We start from the raw sequence: 21,065 nt of genomic DNA on the forward strand, positions 1-21,065 counted from the left end.
ATGACAAATGCTCTGTAAAATAGTTTAACACAAGACACTAACTAGCATTATATCACAATGAAACATTTTTGAAAAAACAAAATAAAATTTTTTGCACTCATTATTCTTTCCATACTCAGAATTGGGGAAAATATTACGTATAATTATCAATATTATTAAACAAGTTTACTATCTTTATGGGAAATGAAACTCTTGACATTAGGTCAATTTTTCGGGGTACTATCCTCATTTTGAACAAGTTGAACAATCACACCGCTGAAGTTTTGCCTCTATTTCCCATCAGCCCCCTCGGTCACTTCTCCGGAAGAAAACCTCCGCTGTTCCTTTGCACTTCCTCTTTCCGTCAACGGAGTTTAGGTATGATGGCAACTTTGTGATCCTCTTGTTAAAATCGCCACTTAATCTAGACTTTCCTAGGTCATCCACTTCAAACTAACACATGTAAATGCACTGAAGATATATAGTGACATAACCTGCTTAGTATTTTAACAGCCGATTTGTGTTTTAGGCTTTTAATTGAGGTTGTGTGTCTGCGTTTGGTGACAGCGCACCATCAGCGGTGTGATAAAGGCTAAAAGGCCGGTAACCGCTACTCAGGCGCGTATTTGTTGTATACAAACTGTTGAGTTAAAAGAGACAGAATTTAAATTTTACGGAAGTGTCAAATGTTACAATTATTACCTCTGTGGCAGAACGTAAACCACCGCCAATTGTTACTTTATCTCTGACCAGAAGTTTTTCGGGCTAGCTGCTAGGCTAACTATTAGCGACATGTTGAGTTGCACTGGCTTCCTGCACAATTTCAACCCTTCATAAAAGGGTTGATTTAACTTGTCCTACATAAAAAAAAATGCTGGATTTTTACTTTTGTGTAATTTTTTTTTTATGCCCACATGGCTCAAATTTAACAAACCAACCCTGAGTTATTAAAATATTGCATGTCTACTAGCCTCATATTGTAAGCTTACCTGCTGATGGTAATGTTTAGCCTTGTTTGCTTCTTGAGAAGGCTGCAGCTTGAGTGCTTCTTAGAAGTTATTTTGAACTGTGACGTCACCATCCAAACGTTGAGATTACATATGGTGTTGTCTGTTTCAGTACACGATGGGACGTGTGATCAGGGGACAGAGAAAAGGTGCGGGCTCCGTGTTCAAAGCCCACGTCAAGCACAGGAAAGGTGCTGCTAAACTCCGTCATATTGACTTCGCTGAACGCCATGGTTACATCAAGGGGATTGTGAAGGTGAGTGACCCCCCCACCAGTCGAAAGTCCCTGTGGTTCACAAGGGTCTGAGTATTGACTTGTTGGTTTTGCTCTCTCAGGACATCATCCATGACCCCGGCCGTGGTGCTCCCTTGGCCAAAGTGGCTTTTCGTGACCCATACCGGTTCAAGAAGAGGACAGAGCTCTTCATCGCTGCTGAGGGCATCCACACTGGACAGTTCATCTACTGTGGCAAGAAAGGTAAGAGGGTTGGCAGCGTCCTAGCTGTTTAGGGTATAGCATACGCTAATGTCTTTGCTCTTTTCACAACGTGGTGCTAACGAGGGAAGATAAATCAAGCTTTTTCTTATGATTTTGTCCGTCATTGTACGCAGGTTGCCTCCTCCGTGTAGTGAAAAATAGTACAGAGAAGCTTTGGCTTCTCAACATGTGCTGTGTTATGGTCACCCAAACCCGGCAAATGGTTATTTAGTCCGCCGTATTAATTTAGAATAGCAAAATTTGTCATTTAAATTTACAAGAGGCTTGCTGAGCATTTTGCACCCGTTTGCTTTTAAAATTTCAACGTCATAGATTTTTCACTTGGGGCCAGTTTTCGCTCTCTGCGTCCTCAAGAATTCACAGGTATTGCCAATTCCTCAGAGGATTTAAAACTCTTTAAATCTGATCTGATTGCATGAACTAGGAAGTGACTGCCATGAGATTTATGTCATGTTTTTTAAGGATGGGCTGCGTAGAAAAAATATTATCCTTGCATTTGCTCCTCATGGGGGATCCCCGGGTGTCCCCCGGACACGACGGGATACACAAAACCTCCAGCATGTTTGGGATCTGCTCCGGGGTCTCTTCCCAGTTGGATGGGCCTGGAAAAACTCCCAAAGGGAGGATGCCATCCTAATCAGACATCCGAAGCACCTTAGCTGATTCTGACTGATGCAAAGGAACAGCTGCTCTACTCTGAGCTCCCCTCCCCATTTCTAAGGCTGACAACACCCTTCTTCAGAAGACCTCCTTCTTTAAGTCACTACACAAAACAAGTGCCTCTAATGTGGAACTTGGTCATTTGTACTGAGAGCTGTGCAGCAACACAAACAAGAAGTAGACCAAATGTGATCTTTAAAGTAGTCCTGGTCCACCTGCAAAGGTTACATGGAGTTGGTGACATTTCTGGCTTTGTTTGTATGTTTGAATCCGGATCTGTCCTGTTAGGAGATGGAGGATCGCATCGGTTGATAAATTGTGAAAACATGCTTTTGAGAAACTTTACTCTTAATGATTAGTTTTGAGCAGTCAAGGAGCTGTTGTATGGGACTTGGTAAGATTAGTAGCGAATTTGAAAGAGTGACTGTAAAGTTGAACAATTGTGACACGGTGAGCTATCACACATGAAGTGGAATGTCATTTTTTGGATTACAATTTTTTTTTTGTCTCTCTCGGCTTTTTTAAACTAGTGTATGCTGCCTCTTATTTTCTATAGCAGGCCCAATGTACGTGGGTTCCAGTTGTAGAACTGTCGGTATTGCGGTTTTAATTTTACTTAAAACTGCAATACTTTTTAATCCTTTCTTGGATTTTTAGTCATTTACAGTTGAACAGAATATTTCCTTGATATTTGAATATTCCAGTGGGAAGAACGAACTACACACGCTTCAGCCTGTCGAATTTCGTGTGGGAATTTTCCGGTTAAAGCCACTGCTTTAAAGGATGGAGGACCACTAGACATTTTAGCACGTTGTTGGAAACAAAGATTGTAATTGGAAAATAAGATTCAAACAAGGGTTAGGTAATTTAATGAATTTTAAGCGTGGAAGACGAGGTAGCATCCAGTGAAGTCAGGCTACCGTACTTGTTCTGTCAGCAGCTTTTCTAACAGGATGCAATTTATCAGGAGTGAGTGGAAGTCTGTTTGGTTTGCTGTGTGTCTCATAAGAACTCTGCTCTACAGCTCAGCTCAACATCGGCAATGTTCTGCCCGTTGGTACGATGCCTGAGGGAACCATCATCTGCTGCCTGGAGGAGAAGCCCGGTGACCGAGGCAAGCTGGCCCGCGCGTCAGGAAACTACGCCACCGTCATCTCCCACAACCCTGAAACCAAGAAGTCCAGAGTCAAGCTGCCCTCTGGCTCCAAGAAAGTCATCGCCTCTGCCAACAGAGCCGTCGTTGGTAAGAACCCGTCTGGTTGCCTGCTGCTGTGAAAGAAGGCTTTGCAAGTTAGAATGTGACGTTTCCACTCTTTTGTTGAAGGTGTGGTCGCTGGTGGCGGTCGTATTGACAAGCCCATCCTGAAGGCCGGTCGTGCCTACCACAAGTACAAGGCCAAGAGGAACTGCTGGCCACGTGTCCGTGGTGTGGCTATGAACGTAAGTAAAGACCGACAAAAAATGAGTAGAACAGAGGACAAACTAAGGTACAATCAGGATAAGCAGAAAGTAGTAAAACGAAATAAAGATACATGTACCATTAGAATTAAAAACTGATGTATTTGGATATTAAACAGTTTTACACTGGCTAATTTAGTGTTTTTAGAATCATAATTTAGTTTAATAATTTGTTTTTGAATACTCTCAAACCTCAGATAAAGAGAAATTCATCCTTTCCAAGGACATAATATATTTTTAGATAACTTGTTTAAGATCCAATAAAACTGGATAGAATAAAGCCTTAAATATTTTTCTGAGATAAATGTTTTTCCCCATGTCATTTTCCTGCAGCCCGTTGAGCATCCCTTCGGTGGTGGTAACCATCAGCATATTGGCAAACCCTCAACAATCAGGAGGGATGCACCTGCTGGTCGCAAGGTCGGTCTCATTGCTGCCCGTCGTACAGGCAGACTGCGTGGAACAAAGACCGTCCAGGAGAAGGAGAACTAAACGTGACTGTCTTGTTAATAAACATGTTCCAAAACCATCTATTTGCTGGCTTCCTTTGAGTCTATGTACACACAAATGACCCAAGTTTCAGTACAATCAACTAGATCTATTAATAGCTCGTGTTGTAAAGTTTTGTCTTAGGTATCAACCTAACTGGCAGCAGGTGATTATGTAAAACCCAACTTTGGGAAGAAGCCTACTGCTCAAAACATACTTGTCCCAATGTCTGTTAAAAACACTGGTTTCCTGTCCTTGGTGCACACAATTGGAATGATCTGGTCGAATTAACTCAATGAGACTCTTACACAAAATTAAGTTAATCCAGCCATAAAAACATGACTTTAAATCTCACCCTGAAGCTACAGAGGCAGCGTGGAAAGTTGCATTATGTGCATCAGCTCTTTGGCCTTTCACCCATCGTATCTGATGCGGATAACCTCATTGGTACAACATCTGATCAATGCTTTCAGAAGTGTGCGGTCCATCTCGACAGGTAAATTTCTTTATTCCATGTCAAAAGGCTTAACACAACAACCACTTCTTCAACACTAGAGTGAGCCTGTGCTGCAGGATTGTAGAATGCAACAACAGGTTTGCAGTTTCTTCAACTCAAGACACGAGGCAGGTTAACTTGTAAGGAGTGTGTTCCACTGGTGATCTTGGTCCAGGTGTTTTTTTTTTTTTTAAAGGTGTAATAACTCCAAATGTGAAAAAGTAAAACCTGTAGTAACAACCAAGAAAAAGTTTAAAAGAAATCTATTCACTGATGACAAGCAACTTAATGCTTGAAGACAAAGAAAGATCAAATTTGAACTCTTTACACAAATGTCATGGCGATATAAGCTTATATAACAACCCGTCATCACAAGAGCCGTTAGCTTCCGGAGGAGAAAGCCCCACAATTAACAAGACAAGCAGACAAGATTCCATGTTCTTTATTTGCTAAGGGCGCAATGCTTTTTTTTTTTGTTATATTTCTGTGCACAAAAAACCTCACAAAGTGAAAGTCCACATCGCGACTGTAGCTCCAGAATTCAACGTCACACCATGGCCAAAACAAAAGTCGGCAAAAAACAGGGCGCAGAACTCTGTACAGTCAATATCTTCTTTAAAAATAACACAAGGACAAAAATGTTCCTCTTAAATCAAATTCTATTTTTTTTTTTTAGTGAAATACAACAAAATAAATTCTATAAAATAAGAGCAAAATATTTAAATATAATACGGTGGGCAGAATATTTTCATTTGCAGGAGTATTTGGTATGTTTTTAGACAAAAAGGAAAAAAAAAGAAATAAATTTTCAAAACAAATACACGCATTCAAGTTACCAATTAAATACAGTATTTACTGATGTTTACCTTTTTTACTCCTACAGAATTACAAGTTAGCTCAGGTTGCAACATGACTAACCAGCTGCTATTCTTAGGGTAAAACCCTGCTGTTGGGACCTTCTGCGTAGAGTGAGGGTGGGGGGGCGGCGGGCAGGGGTGTCGCTGCTGCTCAAGATCACCCCGAACCGCAGCCAGATGCCAACCCGACCAGCTCCACGTCAGAGGAAGCCAATGGGCAACATGTCTGTCTACAACTAGGCTCTATGGAAGAGACAGAAGCAAACCACATAGTCTATAATACACCAGATAGCCCAGTGCAGCAATCCTGTTGCATATGTGTTCATTTTTTCTGAATTCCTATAAATGAAAGCTAAGCTGTCTGACCCACCAAAACCGACTGCCAAATGTGAAGTTGGAGGATTATAATGTGCAATTGAAAAGCCACTTTTACATTGGTTCAAAGTATCGCCCTCATTTTGACAGGGTAGATGAGTAGAAAACAAACAAACAAAAAAACAAAAACAAAAAAACCTAAGGGTAACACCACCCCTCTGGAGATGTGGATTAAGAACAGCTTTAGGTTGTTATGATCACAAGTCTTCCCTTGGGCTACACTATTCTGGTGAGAAGCCATGCTAAATGTTACAGCATATTAACTAGAGCTTCGAAAAGGATTTGAATTAATTACCAGAACAAACGAACAAAAAAAAAAAAACAAAAAAAAAAAAGAAGAAGAAGAAAGGCAATGAGTTTCAGAACAATGTCGCATCACTGCTTTTTCACATCAACCCAAACATCGTTAAAGTCCACCAAACCATTCCATTTCTCACTCTAAAACCAACCACAGCTCGTGAGTCGATTTGGCATGGGTCATAAGGTTGCCAAGGAGCTTAAGAATAATAATATTATGATAATAACAATGCGTCCTTCTACAGTTGAATGACCAGATACCGTCCGATGGTAGAACAAACTTTACTGCTGAGCATGGGTGATAAAACAAGGAGGAGTTGTCTTCTTACAGTTTTTTTTTTTTTTTGGGGGGGGGGGGCTTTTTCTTATTTATAATATCCATTTTGTTTCTCATAATATCTGCAACATCTCCCAACAGCAAACCACACAGAGTTATGCTACTGGGGGACCTGAACAGTCAAAAACATTAACATACTATGTACACCTTTTCGTCATGTAGACAAGCGCATCAGCATCGTCGGCTCTGGGTGAATTTTGTTTCTCTTTATCAGAACTCTTGTCCACTCTGTCGCCTCTGCAGCCGCCAGCAGGCCCCCTTGTCGCACGGTCAGGCAGCTCCAGGCCAGAGAAGAGCAGGGAGCCAGGAGAGGGGATGGGAGGCCTGGCTCTGCCGTGTCCTGGGGCCAGCGAGACAGAAACAGAGAGAAAGAAGGTGTCCGACGAGGAGCTCTGTTGACCGAAGGATGAGAGGAAGGAGAGCGGGACGATGGAGGCTCGAGGCACAGCAGAAGGGTTTGGGGGAGGTTACTCCTTAGGCGGGGCAGGCGCTGGGGTAGAGGCAGGGGTGGGGGCGACCTCCTCGGTGCCCTCCCAGTTCTCTTGTGCTCGCGGGCCTGAGCCAGGAGTGGTACTGGGGCCTGGGGAAGGTGTCTGGGTTGGGCCTGGAGTTGGAGCAGTGGCAGGACCAGGACGCTGGGGGTTGTTCATGTGCTGAGCAGCAGGCCCGGTGTACGGCTGCCCATGTGGGTGGTTGTTCTGTGTGGCAGAGAGTGGGAAGAAAATCAGCGTGTGCTTCTGTGCCTTTTAACAAATGTTCTGTTAAAAAAACGAAAAATATTCAATTCATTAAAAGATAACCACAGCTGTGTTTTAGGTAAGTGTGGGACTGGAGGAATCTTGCAATATTCACACGTGTACTGTCAACAAATTCCTTCGATGGAAACTAAACCAAAGCAGATGGATTCTTGAAATGGCATTAATTAGAGAATCCTTTCTTTTGCCAGCCCTCAAGTTTTAGTATGTGGCCAAAACACAAAATATCAAACCATCCAGCACTCGTCTGACTGACACGATAGCTTAAAATAAGGTGAGAAATCCCAAGAAAATATCTTCAACACACGTCAACACAAGTCAGCTCGGCTACTGTATTTCATCCTTCATTTCTACAAACCTTGTTATAGTTTTAATTTAATGTTATAATTTAATGTGACTGTAAAGAACTTTGGTTAACATTTTCAACCATCTGGTCTGTTCTCAATGGTGAAACGAGATCAGGGCACACGTTTAAGCTTGAGTTTCGAAGTGAAAACAACGCGCTGCATGTAGTGGTCCGATATGCACAACAACAGACCACATACAACAGGAGAAACTATCCTTTATACGGTTTTTAATCGCATAAGAGTGGCGAGGCTTTAAGTTTTCAAACCATGTATAAATTGCAAGTGGGATGATGTTTGCAAGTGTTAACGGGCTAAATTAATATCTAATTTGTGAGGAGAAAAGCACACAAGGCTGCCTGCGGTGTTGTATCATCAGAAACCGACAAGAAACTCGAGCCTCTGATCGTGTGAGCAGTCAGGTGCGAAATAACAGAAGATTTTATGTATTGCCATGGTTACTATCACTTTTAATGGACTTTTAATGTGACACTGGCTAGGGGAAATTGGCACCGCTTTCATGTTAATGCTCTCCTCTAATAGATAAGAAAGAGCCACCAGGACAGCCTTTTAACATCACCGAGTGTCACGACAGAGATGCTACCTGCTGAAACTGAGTGGTTCCAGGAGAATGTGGGTACAGAGAGGTGTCCTCAGGTGGAGAGGAGTCTTGATCATCAGGTGCTTCCTGTTCATCTGGCTCCTAGAATGGAAGAGACAAATCAAACTGGAGTTTTTTCTTAATCATTACAAAAGTAGGATCTTATTTATGGAACACTGGGTATAATGCTAAGCTTTGGCATTTCAGTGTAAAACAGTGAGTTTGTGTCATGGGAAAGTCAATTTTCCTACTGTGTTGTCAACTAGATGAGATTTAAATGAGATTACATCGAGTGTGTGGGTGGACTTGTGCACCTGAGAGCCTCCTCTCGACAAGCTTTGGAAAAGAAACTAACGGAAAGACCACATGCACCTCTCCACCGTGGAGGTGATTTCAGTGTGCATTTTTCTGACAACTTGTATTGCACGTCACGCCAGCCTTATTTCCCAAATGTTCATTTTAGAGCTCTGCTTCAAGGTCAAGTACACATGTAAACAGATGAGCTAATGAGCAACCTGTCACGTAGGAGTGGCTCATGTACCATCATGTTTTAACTCTTCATTTCTGCCACTATTTAATACAAAGCTGTAGACTGAAGTGAATTCTTGCTAACAACTTTGTTTTCTGATCCGCTGTCAATACAAGACAACGGACAGGATTTTGCTACAGGTTACTAAGTCAAAGTGGGCTTTTCAAAAGGTGTAACGTGACTACAAATGCAACATTTTGGCTTTAGTAGCATGATGGGAGAACACAACTCTCAAAGTACTCTAAACTACTGTAAATACTACTGAGTAATCGAGTACAGCTGAGGCTTAGAGATGCAGGTGGTGAGCCAAACCACACTTAAGAATTGGGCAGGGAGGAAAAACTGGAAAGGGGGGGACTAAGACTTAGACTGAATACTGGCTGTGTCAGTGCTGTTGCTTTGGCAAAAGACTGGTACTGGGCATCGGGAAAGTAAGGGAACAAAGATCTCTTCAATTTGTGCAGCTGCATAACATGACTTTTCATATCAGTTACAATATACAGCACCCCACATCTCACCAGTGCCCTGCCTAGCCAAGCGTTAATTTAACTTTTACCATCAACAAGATATTTTTTAACGTAATCAATGATTACAATAAGTTATTGTAAGAAATTGTTAAGAAATGCTAAAACTACTGAGACAGACACAAATGTGTACAGTCTTTGATGAACAAAACGTAAACAGTTAATTTGCTATGCTTACTCTAACCTCATGTGCCCAAACATCTGTATCATGAATGCATGCCAAGAGTTAGAAATAAGGAGGACTCTAAATGACAGTGTGTTTAATCTATGACCATGATCTAAGCTATAAAATTCAAAGCTTAACAAAAACAAGTGTTAAATGTGTTGGCGGTCTAAACACTAAATCAACTGTTCAATGTTTCTCTGCTGAATCTTATGGTACATTTAGTTGAATTTCCTTCCTTTATGTCGTGGTGCCTGGAATACTGACCTTCCCTGGGCTTCCCTGAGTACACTTGAGCTGTGTATGGAATATTACAGGAGAAGTGTGTCATTTTACTGGGCTTTTTCATCATTAAAAATACAGGTAACTCATTTTAAATGAGAACAATACAAATATATTTGTGTGTATTGCGAACTTCAGCCATGAAAACAAAACATATTCAGCCTTGCAAAAGGGTCACAGCTGTAGATTAATCAGTCTAAAATGACAGATGAATTTTGTCTTCAAAAGCTAAAAACAGAACATGCTAAAATGCATATTTATAAAGAAAAAATATTTTTATACAACACCACTCATAAAGGTTAATAATGAAATTACGGTGAACCTAATACTCAATTAATCCCTTTAGTCTACTACACATACACACCCAATAAGTCATGTTATGCCATTCAGTGGGTTGTTGGGCTGATGTGATACAAATCAGATTCAGGCTCAGTCATAAAACATTTGTCGGATTTTTCCGATACATCTCTAAACATCATCCTCAATGTGAAACTGTGGGTGTGAAGAGAACAATGCAAGTGCCATTACCTCTTCAGGACAGAGTTCACATGCTTTGGCCAGTGTCATACGTGCACTGTGTGACCGCTCCAGGAAATATCCATTGGAGGTCTCGTTGCTCTGAACTGGAGGGGACCAGTTGTTGTAGGTGTACTGAGGATTTCCTGTATATGGCCTCCTCTCCAGCTCATCCCCTAACCACTCCACTGCCCATGTCCACTTTCGCTTCAGGTCGCCATTACTCTGTATGAGTGCAAACACAGGTTTACAATGAACACGCTGTTTAGGAGACATGGCGTCACCCAATGTACCAGAAGAAAAGTAACCTTTTTTTTTAATTCACATTTAACCACTTTAAAGGTGAGCTTAATACATGAAAAATGACCTGAAATGAAATGAAATGCCAGGCATAGTCTCATCAGTGTGTTAGGTTGTGCTTGGTTGAAAGAAAATAGCTTCAACTGTGAGAATGAGTACCTGGAGGATCTGGTAAGCCACAGAGCAATTGCTAAACAGGGCCACCATGCACTTGATGCACTGATAGGCCCGTTTCTGGTAGTGGTTCTTGGAGCGCTGGATGGTGTCAAATAGCCCATCTCTGTCGTCAGGAATGCCTTTCAGCACATTATGGATCCTACATTAAGCACAGGGAGAGAAGAAACGTAAAAACAATGATCTCATTTAAAAAGAGTAGAGCGGTCAGAAATTGCACACCGAGCAGTCAGTCTGACCTGTGTGTTTGCCAGGAGTCCTCAATGAGCAGGATTTGTAGCAGCAAGTCCAGGTAAGGCCTCAGCTCATATGTGTAGGAATATGCAACCTGAAGACAGACGGAACACGTATAATCTGAACACTCTTAAAGACACAAGTAAGTAGTTCAATTCAAAGTAAGCCATCTTGTTGGTCTGAAGCTGCATTGGACTTTTACCTGCCAGAGCAGCTCACTGAGCACAGTGGAGGAGAACTGAGGGTTCTCCCAGCAGCAGAAACGGAGCAGCTTCACCGTCTCCTCTGAGTTGCTGCAGTCCTCAATGATCTTCTTCACGTAGCTTGTCCTGACAAACAGGATCTCTGCCACCAGCTGCTGCACAGGCATCACTGGAGTTGTTAGGTTGGTGTCTCCATATGGATTAGTCAGGGGAGGGTTACCTGAAAAGAACAGCAGTTCATTTACATTGTTCTTGCCACAACGTCTTTCGTGCATCAGTCCTGAGCGCCCTCAGCTCCGAGCTATGCTTACACAGCAAAGCGGCTCAGAGTGGCTGTTTTGTCAGTCACTAGATCCTGAGCAAGGATGGAAATCTTCATTGGGCTCAAATTCTCACCACAGACTGCTTTAAAGGTTATCATCAGCCGATAACTGCTGAGTTCTAGTAATACACTCACCATTGATGGAGGACTGCATACGGGTGGAGACATCACAGCAGCGAATAAGCTGGGAGACCACAGTGTAGAGCTTGCCCAGCTCTGCATACTGGTACTTAATAGGAGGGCCGGGACCCTCGTCCAGAGCGACCAACATGAACGTAGCAGGAACATTCAGCTTAAGTAGCTGAGTCTTCTCTGCCAGGCCTGTGGTAGGGGAATAAAAAGCTTTCTAAATCTTGTAACCCTTCACTGATAAACAGATTGAGCTCAAATGTGGGCTAAGTTTGTGTTCTGCTTACCCAGATTGGCATACATGACGAAGAGGTTAAAGTACTGCTGCAGGTGACGGCCATGTTCAGAAACCTCTCTTCTGAGCAAGTTAAGTACAGCTCTCAATAAGTGGTCACTTAGACTGAGATTATCACAGCCCTGATACAAAAATATAAAAAAATTTAAGTTAATCAGGAGCACCGGCTTAGAAATTCCTCAATGACAACATGTGATACAAAGTGCCTCAAGTATTTTTCTAGGAAACCAACCTGAGCTGAGGGCCCAGGCGAGGCGGTGGGTGAGGGACAGGGGCCGTCTTGCAGGGAGAAGTGAGCGATGAAGACTATGAGCTTGGCAAACGCCCCACGGACCTCAGCACTCGGACACTCGAGCAGATACTCGGAGAACCGGTTGGGGTAAGCAAATAGAACGTTGTGTGCAAACCAATAGCGTACATTCTTACTGTGTCTCAACAGGATGCAGAGGGCGTCATACCTAAAGAGAAAGATGAATAATTATAGACAAGATTTCCAAAAGCACAGAAATACCTTATGAACACAGGGAGATGGAGCTTACCAGTCGCTGGCAGGACCCCTTACTACTTTCTTGGTGTGAAAACCTGTGCTGAAGAGGAACCTAGCAGCCAGCTGAGCACTTATCATAGCGATCTCCTCTGCCTCAGGCAGAAGATGGTCTTGTCCTGATATAAAAAGAACAATAAAATAGGTTAAGTAATTTGATTAGTGTTCCATACTGCAATAAAAGTGACCATTTAAGAAGAAACATCTGGACACTGACGGAAAAAAAACAAAACAAAAAAAAAACTAGATTTCACTCAGTGATGGATGAAACTACCACATTTACCTTTACAGAGATGCATAAAATAAACAAAACAATCTAGATAAAACTACACCAGTTTTTAATGTAGTAGGGCAGGCAATCTTTGTTTCAAATCCCAGGACTCGACATGAAGTCAAATAGTCAATGCCACGCTGTAGAACTTCAACCAACCGCTTAAAGGGTGTTCATTCCAGTTTCAATTAGTTTTAAATGTATACGTCTTGCTATTTGTCCATCACAAATAAAACTGGTTTCACATCCAGTGTAATGGAACGCAGAAGCGATATGGATTGTATTTTATGCATGCGACACAATACTGTGAACTGGGTGGGAAAATATGCCCGGAAATTGTAAGGCTATTCATTCTCATTCTTGTCATCTTCGTTTTATCCAAAACAATAACTAGGTGAAACATGGAAAAGCAGACAGCAGGTTATACACATCAACAGAAATGTTTGAGAATCCATGAGAGGTGGATTCGTCTCAAATAGCAATCCAAAGGATTGTTTTAACAAAGAGAGATCGTGCACAGTTAGTGAAGTAAAATTTGTAAATGACATACTGGCTGTATAAACAGCAGAAAACAAACTAACATTATCCATGAAGATTTGCTTTCTGAAGTCCAAATGAAGTGCTTCTTTGGTGATCACCTCTTGGATACTATTTTTTCTGTGAAATACTGGGCTCTGGCCTGATCAGTAAAGCACCGTTTTAATACGTGCGACACAAAGGCAGCGAGGTTCTCTGATGTTTATACCTCGTTTTCTCCCATGGTGATTCTGTACATTAAAAATCACTTTGAAGTGTCACCCCCCCCCCCCCCTTTTTTTTTTTTTTTGGTTAAGATAGGAAAGTCAGAGATTGGTAATACAATTATTCTGAAAGCTGCTGTATCTCTAAGTGATAAGCTTTGAAATGTGGAATTAAGTGTTCAAAGGATCAAAGAAGCCCCCGAGGGAACAGTCATAACTGGGGGAGGGATGTGCTTCTGTGTATCTATAGGAAATAATACGGCAGAAAATTACTAACATTCTGTCGACATTGAGCTGTACATTTGTAATACAATTCCTTTTCTGATACTTCTCTTGTACATGGCTTATTTTACAACTCTTAGTATTGTTTTTATGAGTTGTCTGTTCTGTATTTATTCACAAAAGTGGTTCTTGGCCCTTTCTTCTCCCTCTTGAAAGAGGTTTTTAACTTCAATCGGATTTACCTGGATAAATAGAACAGCTAAAATAAACAAACATCAAAATATCTGGAGCAGCGGACAAGTTTTATGTATGTATGCTTCTGAAATTGAGTAAAGATTATGTGGCTACCTATAGTTATTTATCCATTCTCAAGATACAATCAGAAAAAAAAAAAAAATAGGATTCGCTAATAAATTGCTGAATTTATCTGTACAAACAAAAATGATGCATACCTGGAGGAGGGTTTAAATAGACACTGTTACAGGTCAGAAGTTTCTTAATGAACTGGAAATATTCCAGGCTGTATTGCATTCGGTTGTGCATGAACTGGACGTTCTGCTTGCGGACGCTGCATTCGATGACACTGGGCATCTTGACCTGATGCGGCTTGGTGGTGGAGATGGTCAAGTCTGAGATGTATTTGACAAGCTCGCTGTCCTTGTCCAGTGAGTCCATACGCTCGTAGAACAGGATGTAAGCATTCCACCAGCGCTTCTGCCTCCGGTATGACATCCTTTTCATCATATGATCAAACACCTCCCCCATGTATTCCCCTCCAAAGCACTGGTTCTTCATCTCCTCCTCATCGTCCATCTTGCACTCAGTCACATCACCATCGTCGAACTTATACCAGCGGTTCTTCTCACCATCACCCCCGTTCCTCTGGATTATGTAGGAATAATAGTGTCCGCCACTGGCCTGGCCTGAGTGTACCAGCACTCCCACCAGACGATACTTGGAGCTGCCTGGAGCTGTGGCTTCAGACGGCTCGTTCTGCTGGATCACCTGGTTCTCTGGGTTCACGTCGTCGCCCTCTAGCTTAGCTACACCAGCTACGGTGTACGGCTCCATGTCCAACTCCCTGGGAAACTCAAAGTAGTCATTGAACTTGATGGCACACTCCCTCTCCCAGTCATAGTCGAAACGTTTGAGCTGGATGGCCAGGACAGGCGGCAGCTTCTTGATCAGAAGACGCTTAACTGTGTCAACCTGACAAGAAGGGAAAACATTACAAATTAACTTTGGCTACCACTGCTTCCTCCAAATGCTGTTTCAATTAAGAGTAAAAAAAAAATTGTTATTTTTTTAAATATCAAGTAAAAGTTAACAACATTACATTCTAAAATTGATTATCAACCAGAGGGACATCATAATCTCACCTTCTTATTACATTTCTCACAGTGATAGGCATTGGCTCCTTCCAGCAGATCTCCTTTAACATACTGCTCCATGGAGTCCAACAGGTTTTGGTGGTTTCGGATGTCTACATTGAGTGTTGTAAATGATTCTTCACACTCATACCTGAACACATAATTATTATCAGTTTAAAAGAACTCAAAAGTCTTAAGTTTAAATGTCTTAAATAGTCATTTCCACTAGTAAAGAGAATTGAAATAACAGTGCTCACCTATGGGGGCATCCCTGACAGATCTTCTGGTCAGCAAAGGATCCTCCCAACACCTTGCTGAGCATGGCGGGGTGACCGAGAGCTTTCAGAGCTTCATCCAAACTGTCCACCAAAGAGTTGAAAAACTCCAGAGCATCATGTTGTTCCCTCAAGTTAACAGGCTCACCCCATAATCTAAAATAAAAATAATAAAAAAAATAAATTAAAAAAAAAATCAAATCAACAGGAGGTATTATGACATCAGTAACTGCTAAACCTGTTCATTCTAGGCCCAAACAAAGTAAGTGGGTTGTTAAAATACCTGAACTGTTTCCAGAATCCTCTTGGGACATAGTACTGCAGTCTGGATGCAGCAAGATGGCCAAAGATGACCTGTAGGTGGCGCAGCACCCCAATGTTGTACTCTTTCCTGTCCTCTGACTTACTGGAGGGTTTATCATCAAACTGGTGATGGTAGCTGAACACCTCATCACGAGGATCTACGTTACTCTGCGGAGAAGTGATATATGTCAGACCACATGATATCTAAATCCAAAGCTGTTCAGCATCTTTATTGAGAAAAGAATAATATGATGACCAGTATAAATTAATTTGCAATGAAAACTTATACTAAATCTATGATGCCCTCAGCTCCACGCTCAGTCTACATGGCCTATGAGTTTGAAGTTGGCCATTTAGTCAGTAACTGGATGCTGAGAAAGGATGAACAGTGAGGTTTGAGAGACACAATTTCTGAGAGTACCTCATTCTCTTGCTTCTCATCCCCAGACATGTCGTCATCCACGTCAGTGCCCGTGCCCTCAATAGCCAAGATGCCATTGCGTATTGGAGGGATCATGTACAGCTGCTGGATGACGGAGTTCATGTAGCAAGTGGCGCCGGCATTCTTCAGACCTACGAAGCCTTTGTTGGGTCGTGGCCCCACTGGAGGCAGGTACTCCCACTCTGTCAGTGTCTCACACCCTGAATGCAGAGGGAAACAATAACACCCGTAAGCAAACTGTAAGTGACAAGTTGTCAGGGGGACTCATGAGTGAAACAGCTACAGATATGTTTCCCCACCTAAGTAGTACATGTCAGTCAGAGTGTCCACTATTTGTTTCAGGTTGCGGACGCAGCCTACAGCCAGAGCCACCAGGAGCTCAAAGCCAGCATTGATGGAAGCAGGAGTGCTGCACACTGGAATGGCCTGCTCTGTGGGGAACTCGCCACTCTTCATGTACTGCAAGTAAACATTAGACGCTGGGAAGATGAAGTCATCGATCAACTCCTTATCAAAAAGAAAGGGAAAAGAAAAACATGTTAATAATTGGTCGGAGAGTGAATAAATGGTATTCCGATTTCTTTTCATCAACATTTTCAGGGACGGCTGGTTTGCTGTACCCGTATGAGGTTGGCTCCTCCCTTCTCACAGCCGATGTAATACTTCTTCTCCGGTGTTTGGAAGGCTAGAAGCTCTTTGGTGACCCCAAGGTGGCCCTCCAGAATCGTCTCCTCCACACCAGTCTCTCCCGTCCTCTTAACCTCATCCTAGTGAATGAAAACATATTGTGTTCCATCAACTCCACCCCAAACTTAAACAGGATTTACACGGGACACAATACAACACAATGACTAAAATCTAGTAAAATTTCATGGTTAATATTTAACTGGAAGGGTCGTCTTACCCGTATTCGTTTCAGCCAGTCAATCTCGTTGTTGAGCAGCACCTCAGCATTTGGCAGGTTGATATTGCTGTTGTAAGCATAGTTCAGTAGATGTCTGAGCAAAGTGAAGTAGTCCCCAGCATGTTTGGCTCGCTCTTTCGCTGTGCTCTGGACACAAAGATGGACCAGTCAAAATTAGGATTGGGTAAGCAGTTTATGTGCGGAGCTCCTGCATTAATCCAGGAGACGAGGAAAAACCAGCGGTGGACATAAAATCATAAGCAATAAAGCCACTCACCCCCAGCACTGTGAAGAGGAGGGTGATAAAGAAAAGGAGAGGTCGATGGCCCATGCAGCACCTAGTTGCCATAAGGAAAAACTGCTCCTGTGCCATTTGACGCACAGATCTGTTGAAAGACAGATTTTCACAATAGCGTCATGTTTTTCTGACAGAGCTATAAAAGGCTGTAGGGGATCAATATCCGACATTTCAGTACCTTTATGCTTCAGCAAAGCATAGATTTCATCCTGCTATACTTACTTGCTGTGGCAGTGTAGCAGCAAGTCTATGATGAAGGTTTGCCAAGCCTTCTCCTTGCTGAGTGTATCAAGAGCTGTGGGCATGAGGGCGAAACACAGTGTCATCACTTCCAAGGCCTCGCAGCACACCTGCTCATCTTCACCATCTGGCTCCTTGGCTGCATTTGTCTACAAAGATAACAATCATTGAAAAATATTAAGAAAAATACAACTTGCTCAAGCCTGCTGGTCGGACTGAAATCTTTTAACGTAATAGCCTTTGGTTATCAAGCATTTGGTTATCAAGCGTTGCTGTAACTTTGTCTTACATCATGCAGAAGTATAATGTATAATGTAATACAGAAGTGTAATGTTACCTTTTCATATATCCTGCTGATTTCCTCATTGGAACTAAAGACAAGTTGGACTGTACCACAGCCTGATGCCCAAACAATTTTCTGTACTGCTCGGATCACACAAATGTCTGGGATGTACTTCGATGCCTGGAAGAAATTCTGATGAAAAATACATTTCCATAGTCTATTATTACTATCATTCTTAAAGTCCATTTTCACCTTTTACAAATGACCACTGTTACATTAAATGTCTCATTTTAAATAGCAGGTACCATTGCTATCCATTTCTAGCAGTGTTTAGACTTTTAAAAAAAAGACAAAATATTAAAACCATCAATCAAAACTCTTTACCATGACAAGTTTAAGGTATTCCAATCTTGCATATGCCTTTAAAAAAAGAATTCCTGGAAACTTACTGTTACCTCATCAGAAATCTGCTGGGCTAGGCGAATGGCCACATTTCTCAGCATGCATTCTGAAGCTGGGTTGGGGATGTTTTGCAGGGCACTCTGGAGAACCAGCGCCTGGTCATGAGTGGCCTGATTAATCTGTAAACAGGCGTGGAGACAGATTCATACATGTTAAGGTTTTGACATGTAACCAACGAGGAACCAGTTATACAGGTTTGTCTCTGTGCGAGTTATGTGTAAAGCCTAACCGGAGAGACAGGAATATTTCCTTCTGCATTGGGCTGACAGGCCTCAGCCACAGCCTTCACATGTCCAAAGCCAACTGCAGTGAGGAGGAGCTTAGCTATCTTTAACGCATTCAGGTAAGCCCCGCGGCGTGTCTCCATGTCCGCAGATGGGAGGAAGTTGTTCCTGGCGAGCATGCTCAACACCAAGGGCAGACCACCGCTCTTCAAGAAGTTGTACTGGAAGTCACTGGCATCCTCACCCAGCGTGGCACTGGCTGGCATCAGCAAAGCATACACAACCTGCAAAAGGAACGCGAGTAGCATGACTCTTCTGTTACATTAACAGACATGACACCTAAACCATCGAGTTTTCACATAACACAGTTTACGGAGATGTATGTAACTAGTTAACGCAAAAACTTGCATCATGAGCTGGGCCACATATTCAAAAGGTACTGCAATAGTAAATACAGTGGCAAACCACTACATTATAGGCTAGTCAGTCTGGGAAAGACAAAAATTAGGTCAAAAAGGCACATCAAGCGGCACAATTTGTGATACAAGAGTACACTGAGCCTCACCTCAATGAGGTAGAGCACTTGTGAGGGTGAGGGGCCAAAGAAACACGAGTCCAGTGAAGGACTCAGACTGTTCTCACCAAGCTTGGCATGGTCCAGACACACAGCTCTGAGATTCTCCACTGTAGTGTTATCTGAGTACACAGAAACAGCACAGACATGACCACTGAGTTAAACTTGAATGTGTTTTATTGTAAGAGTAAGATGATTAAGCAAACCAGATGAACAATATTGTGAACACAGGAGTACATAAATACCAGGGGGCATGAGTTTCATGAGAACTCGAGCTCCGTCTCTAAGCTGAGGCATGTTAAGGTTGCAGCCCAGGTCAGCTATCTGCCACAGGAAGGAGATGTAGCGCAGGTGCAGTGACATGATCTGTAAAACAGAATTTGACAAAACCACTTCATCATAATGGGGGTGTGGTTAATTCTAACACAGCAATCATAGTACACATACATGGAAGTAACATGGAAAAGAAACAAATGCCTGTTTAAATAGTTAACACAGAATCAGTGCCGTTTCCTTACCACGCCAGGAAGACAGCTCTCCACCTCGGGGTTGGGCCCATCACTATAGTGGTTTCCGTGGTTACCAGGGGAGCCAGTGGAGGAGTCAGATGAGCTGTCTGGACTCGAGGGCATGTTGGCACTCACCTGGGTCAGCTTGGCTGTGATCAGCTGCAGAAAAGAATGACAATGTGTTTCATCCAATGTTGATGCCATGGCTGAAAACTACTGTGTCCCTGAGCTCAAGGATATATAGAGCCTTACCGTTTTGTCCTTCAAATTGAGTTGTCCAATCAGCTTTCTGTCGTCAGCTGGATCAACCACCTCCCCACCGATAAATAGCTCAATCTTTGTGTGCGCTGCATTGGCCTTTATTCTATTTAGAATGGCACGCCGTACCGAGCCAATAGTGTCATTGGTGTGTGACCAGATATCCAAATCATCTACCTGACGCCCTTGGTTAGGGAAACGTACGATCAGTGTGATATGCTTCCCACGGAAAGCTCTGCAAGATAAACAGAATAAAGACCTTTAAGTGAAACAGTGAGGGCACAACACCATGATTCTACAGATCTTGTTCTGGAACAAAGAAATAATGTGGGACAACAGTGTATCAAAATTTGAAAATATATAAATAATAATGTAAAAAAAATAAATAAACTGAAGTGCCTGCATTTGTAATGATTTGTCTCAGAGTTGATTGTATTCATTCTTGTCATTAGAAGTCCATCAGTTAGTGTGCAGTATCATGTTATAATGTATTCATGATAAATTAAGCAAAATCTCATTCCAACTGTACCTGGACATAGGGAGTATAGTCCTCTCCTCATGGTAGTCACTGTCACACTCATTAATGTACTCCTTGAGCACAGTGAGAACGCGCACCATGCGGATGGCCTCCTGGCGGGCACAGTTGATGCTGTCTTTATCTCCATCCAACACACAAAGGGTGTCATAGGATGCTTTCAGACGATCAAAACACGACTGGATGAAATCTTCATGAATCTCAACCTGAAGGGAGGGAAAAAAAACAACAACATAAGGGTGAAAAATAGCACCCTTACCGTGACATGAAATGCAGCGTTCTTTAAACACTTGATTAACCAACAATAATAAGAAACAGTTGCAGTACCTGATTGACTTGCAGTTTTGGTCCGAGGTTGGTGTAAATCTCTTTCAGGAGGTCTATGGCTCGGTTTGCAATGTCATCGCTTCCTTGAATAACCACCTGAGAGAAAAAGAAATGACAAAAAAAAAGTCAGTTTTGATAAAAAGGCAAACTGTCAAATTCAGAGCTGCGAGCCCATTTTTCATTGGCATCTGGAATGGTGAAAATGAATGGAAGATCTTTCAGGTTTACAAATACGGTAATGAACCCTCTAATCTTTATGTGAGCAGGAGCGTGAGACAAAAATCAACGTATCTGCCATTATAACGTGCAAGCGTTGTAAAAAACAAACAAACATACAAAATAAAAGATGAAAAAACACAATTTGTCATTTTTATTTGATCTATTCAAAGATTACTCTTCACGTTCCTGTTAACTTCTCTGTGAAATTCACCACAGATTAAAAATTCTGGGGGAAAAAAA

General features: G+C 42.2%; 2 protein-coding genes across 12 annotated transcripts in view; one reads left to right on the forward strand and one right to left on the reverse strand.

Annotated features, from left to right (window-relative positions):
- Positions 1-305: 305 nt before the first annotated feature.
- On the forward strand, positions 306-4,132 carry rpl8 (ribosomal protein L8). Its single transcript, XM_075479185.1, has 6 exons — positions 306-357; positions 1,099-1,242; positions 1,323-1,464; positions 3,170-3,388; positions 3,470-3,585; positions 3,937-4,132. The coding sequence occupies exons 2-6, from the start codon at positions 1,105-1,107 to the stop codon at positions 4,093-4,095; spliced, it is 774 nt and encodes a 257-aa protein (XP_075335300.1). The 5' UTR covers positions 306-357; positions 1,099-1,104; the 3' UTR covers positions 4,096-4,132.
- An 882-nt stretch (positions 4,133-5,014) lies between these two features.
- Positions 5,015-21,065, reverse strand: part of usp9 (ubiquitin specific peptidase 9) — a 37,689-nt gene continuing 21,638 nt past the window's right edge. For 4 of the 11 annotated variants that reach the window (XM_075479187.1, XM_075479193.1, XM_075479186.1 and 1 more), the window contains 30 exons: positions 20,607-20,702; positions 20,274-20,485; positions 19,739-19,979; positions 19,496-19,645; positions 19,223-19,343; positions 18,969-19,099; positions 18,409-18,687; positions 18,167-18,298; positions 17,772-17,909; positions 17,417-17,583; positions 17,174-17,282; positions 16,897-17,043; positions 16,613-16,759; positions 16,292-16,499; positions 15,972-16,192; positions 15,531-15,718; positions 15,230-15,403; positions 14,982-15,123; positions 14,055-14,811; positions 12,365-12,488; positions 12,058-12,283; positions 11,818-11,947; positions 11,537-11,722; positions 11,079-11,299; positions 10,882-10,970; positions 10,628-10,784; positions 10,181-10,393; positions 9,638-9,667; positions 8,158-8,256; positions 5,015-7,152 (listed from right to left, as the gene is read on the reverse strand). In XM_075479187.1, coding sequence (XP_075335302.1) covers positions 6,922-7,152; positions 8,158-8,256; positions 9,638-9,667; positions 10,181-10,393; positions 10,628-10,784; positions 10,882-10,970; positions 11,079-11,299; positions 11,537-11,722; positions 11,818-11,947; positions 12,058-12,283; positions 12,365-12,488; positions 14,055-14,811; positions 14,982-15,123; positions 15,230-15,403; positions 15,531-15,718; positions 15,972-16,192; positions 16,292-16,499; positions 16,613-16,759; positions 16,897-17,043; positions 17,174-17,282; positions 17,417-17,583; positions 17,772-17,909; positions 18,167-18,298; positions 18,409-18,687; positions 18,969-19,099; positions 19,223-19,343; positions 19,496-19,645; positions 19,739-19,979; positions 20,274-20,485; positions 20,607-20,702 — 5,466 coding nt within the window. In that variant the 3' untranslated portion in view covers positions 5,015-6,921. The remainder of the gene's footprint in view (positions 7,153-8,157; positions 8,257-9,637; positions 9,668-10,180; positions 10,394-10,627; positions 10,785-10,881; positions 10,971-11,078; positions 11,300-11,536; positions 11,723-11,817; positions 11,948-12,057; positions 12,284-12,364; positions 12,489-14,054; positions 14,812-14,981; positions 15,124-15,229; positions 15,404-15,530; positions 15,719-15,971; positions 16,193-16,291; positions 16,500-16,612; positions 16,760-16,896; positions 17,044-17,173; positions 17,283-17,416; positions 17,584-17,771; positions 17,910-18,166; positions 18,299-18,408; positions 18,688-18,968; positions 19,100-19,222; positions 19,344-19,495; positions 19,646-19,738; positions 19,980-20,273; positions 20,486-20,606; positions 20,703-21,065) is intronic. The other 7 variants (XM_075479197.1, XM_075479189.1, XM_075479196.1 and 4 more) reach the window with 5 other exon arrangements.

This window comes from Odontesthes bonariensis, chromosome 12, assembly GCF_027942865.1.
Source record: "Odontesthes bonariensis isolate fOdoBon6 chromosome 12, fOdoBon6.hap1, whole genome shotgun sequence".
Taxonomy (NCBI): Eukaryota; Metazoa; Chordata; class Actinopteri; order Atheriniformes; family Atherinopsidae; genus Odontesthes; species Odontesthes bonariensis.

Bases quoted from the DNA above. Each gene is read 5' to 3' on its own strand.
- rpl8 (XM_075479185.1), top strand. From the start codon at position 1,105: ATGGGACGTGTGATCAGGGGACAGAGAAAAGGTGCGGGCTCCGTGTTC. The intron at 1,465-3,169 runs GTAAGAGGGTTG...TCTGCTCTACAG, and splicing joins CATCTACTGTGGCAAGAAAG to CTCAGCTCAACATCGGCAAT. The intron at 3,586-3,936 runs GTAAGTAAAGAC...ATTTTCCTGCAG, and splicing joins TCCGTGGTGTGGCTATGAAC to CCCGTTGAGCATCCCTTCGG.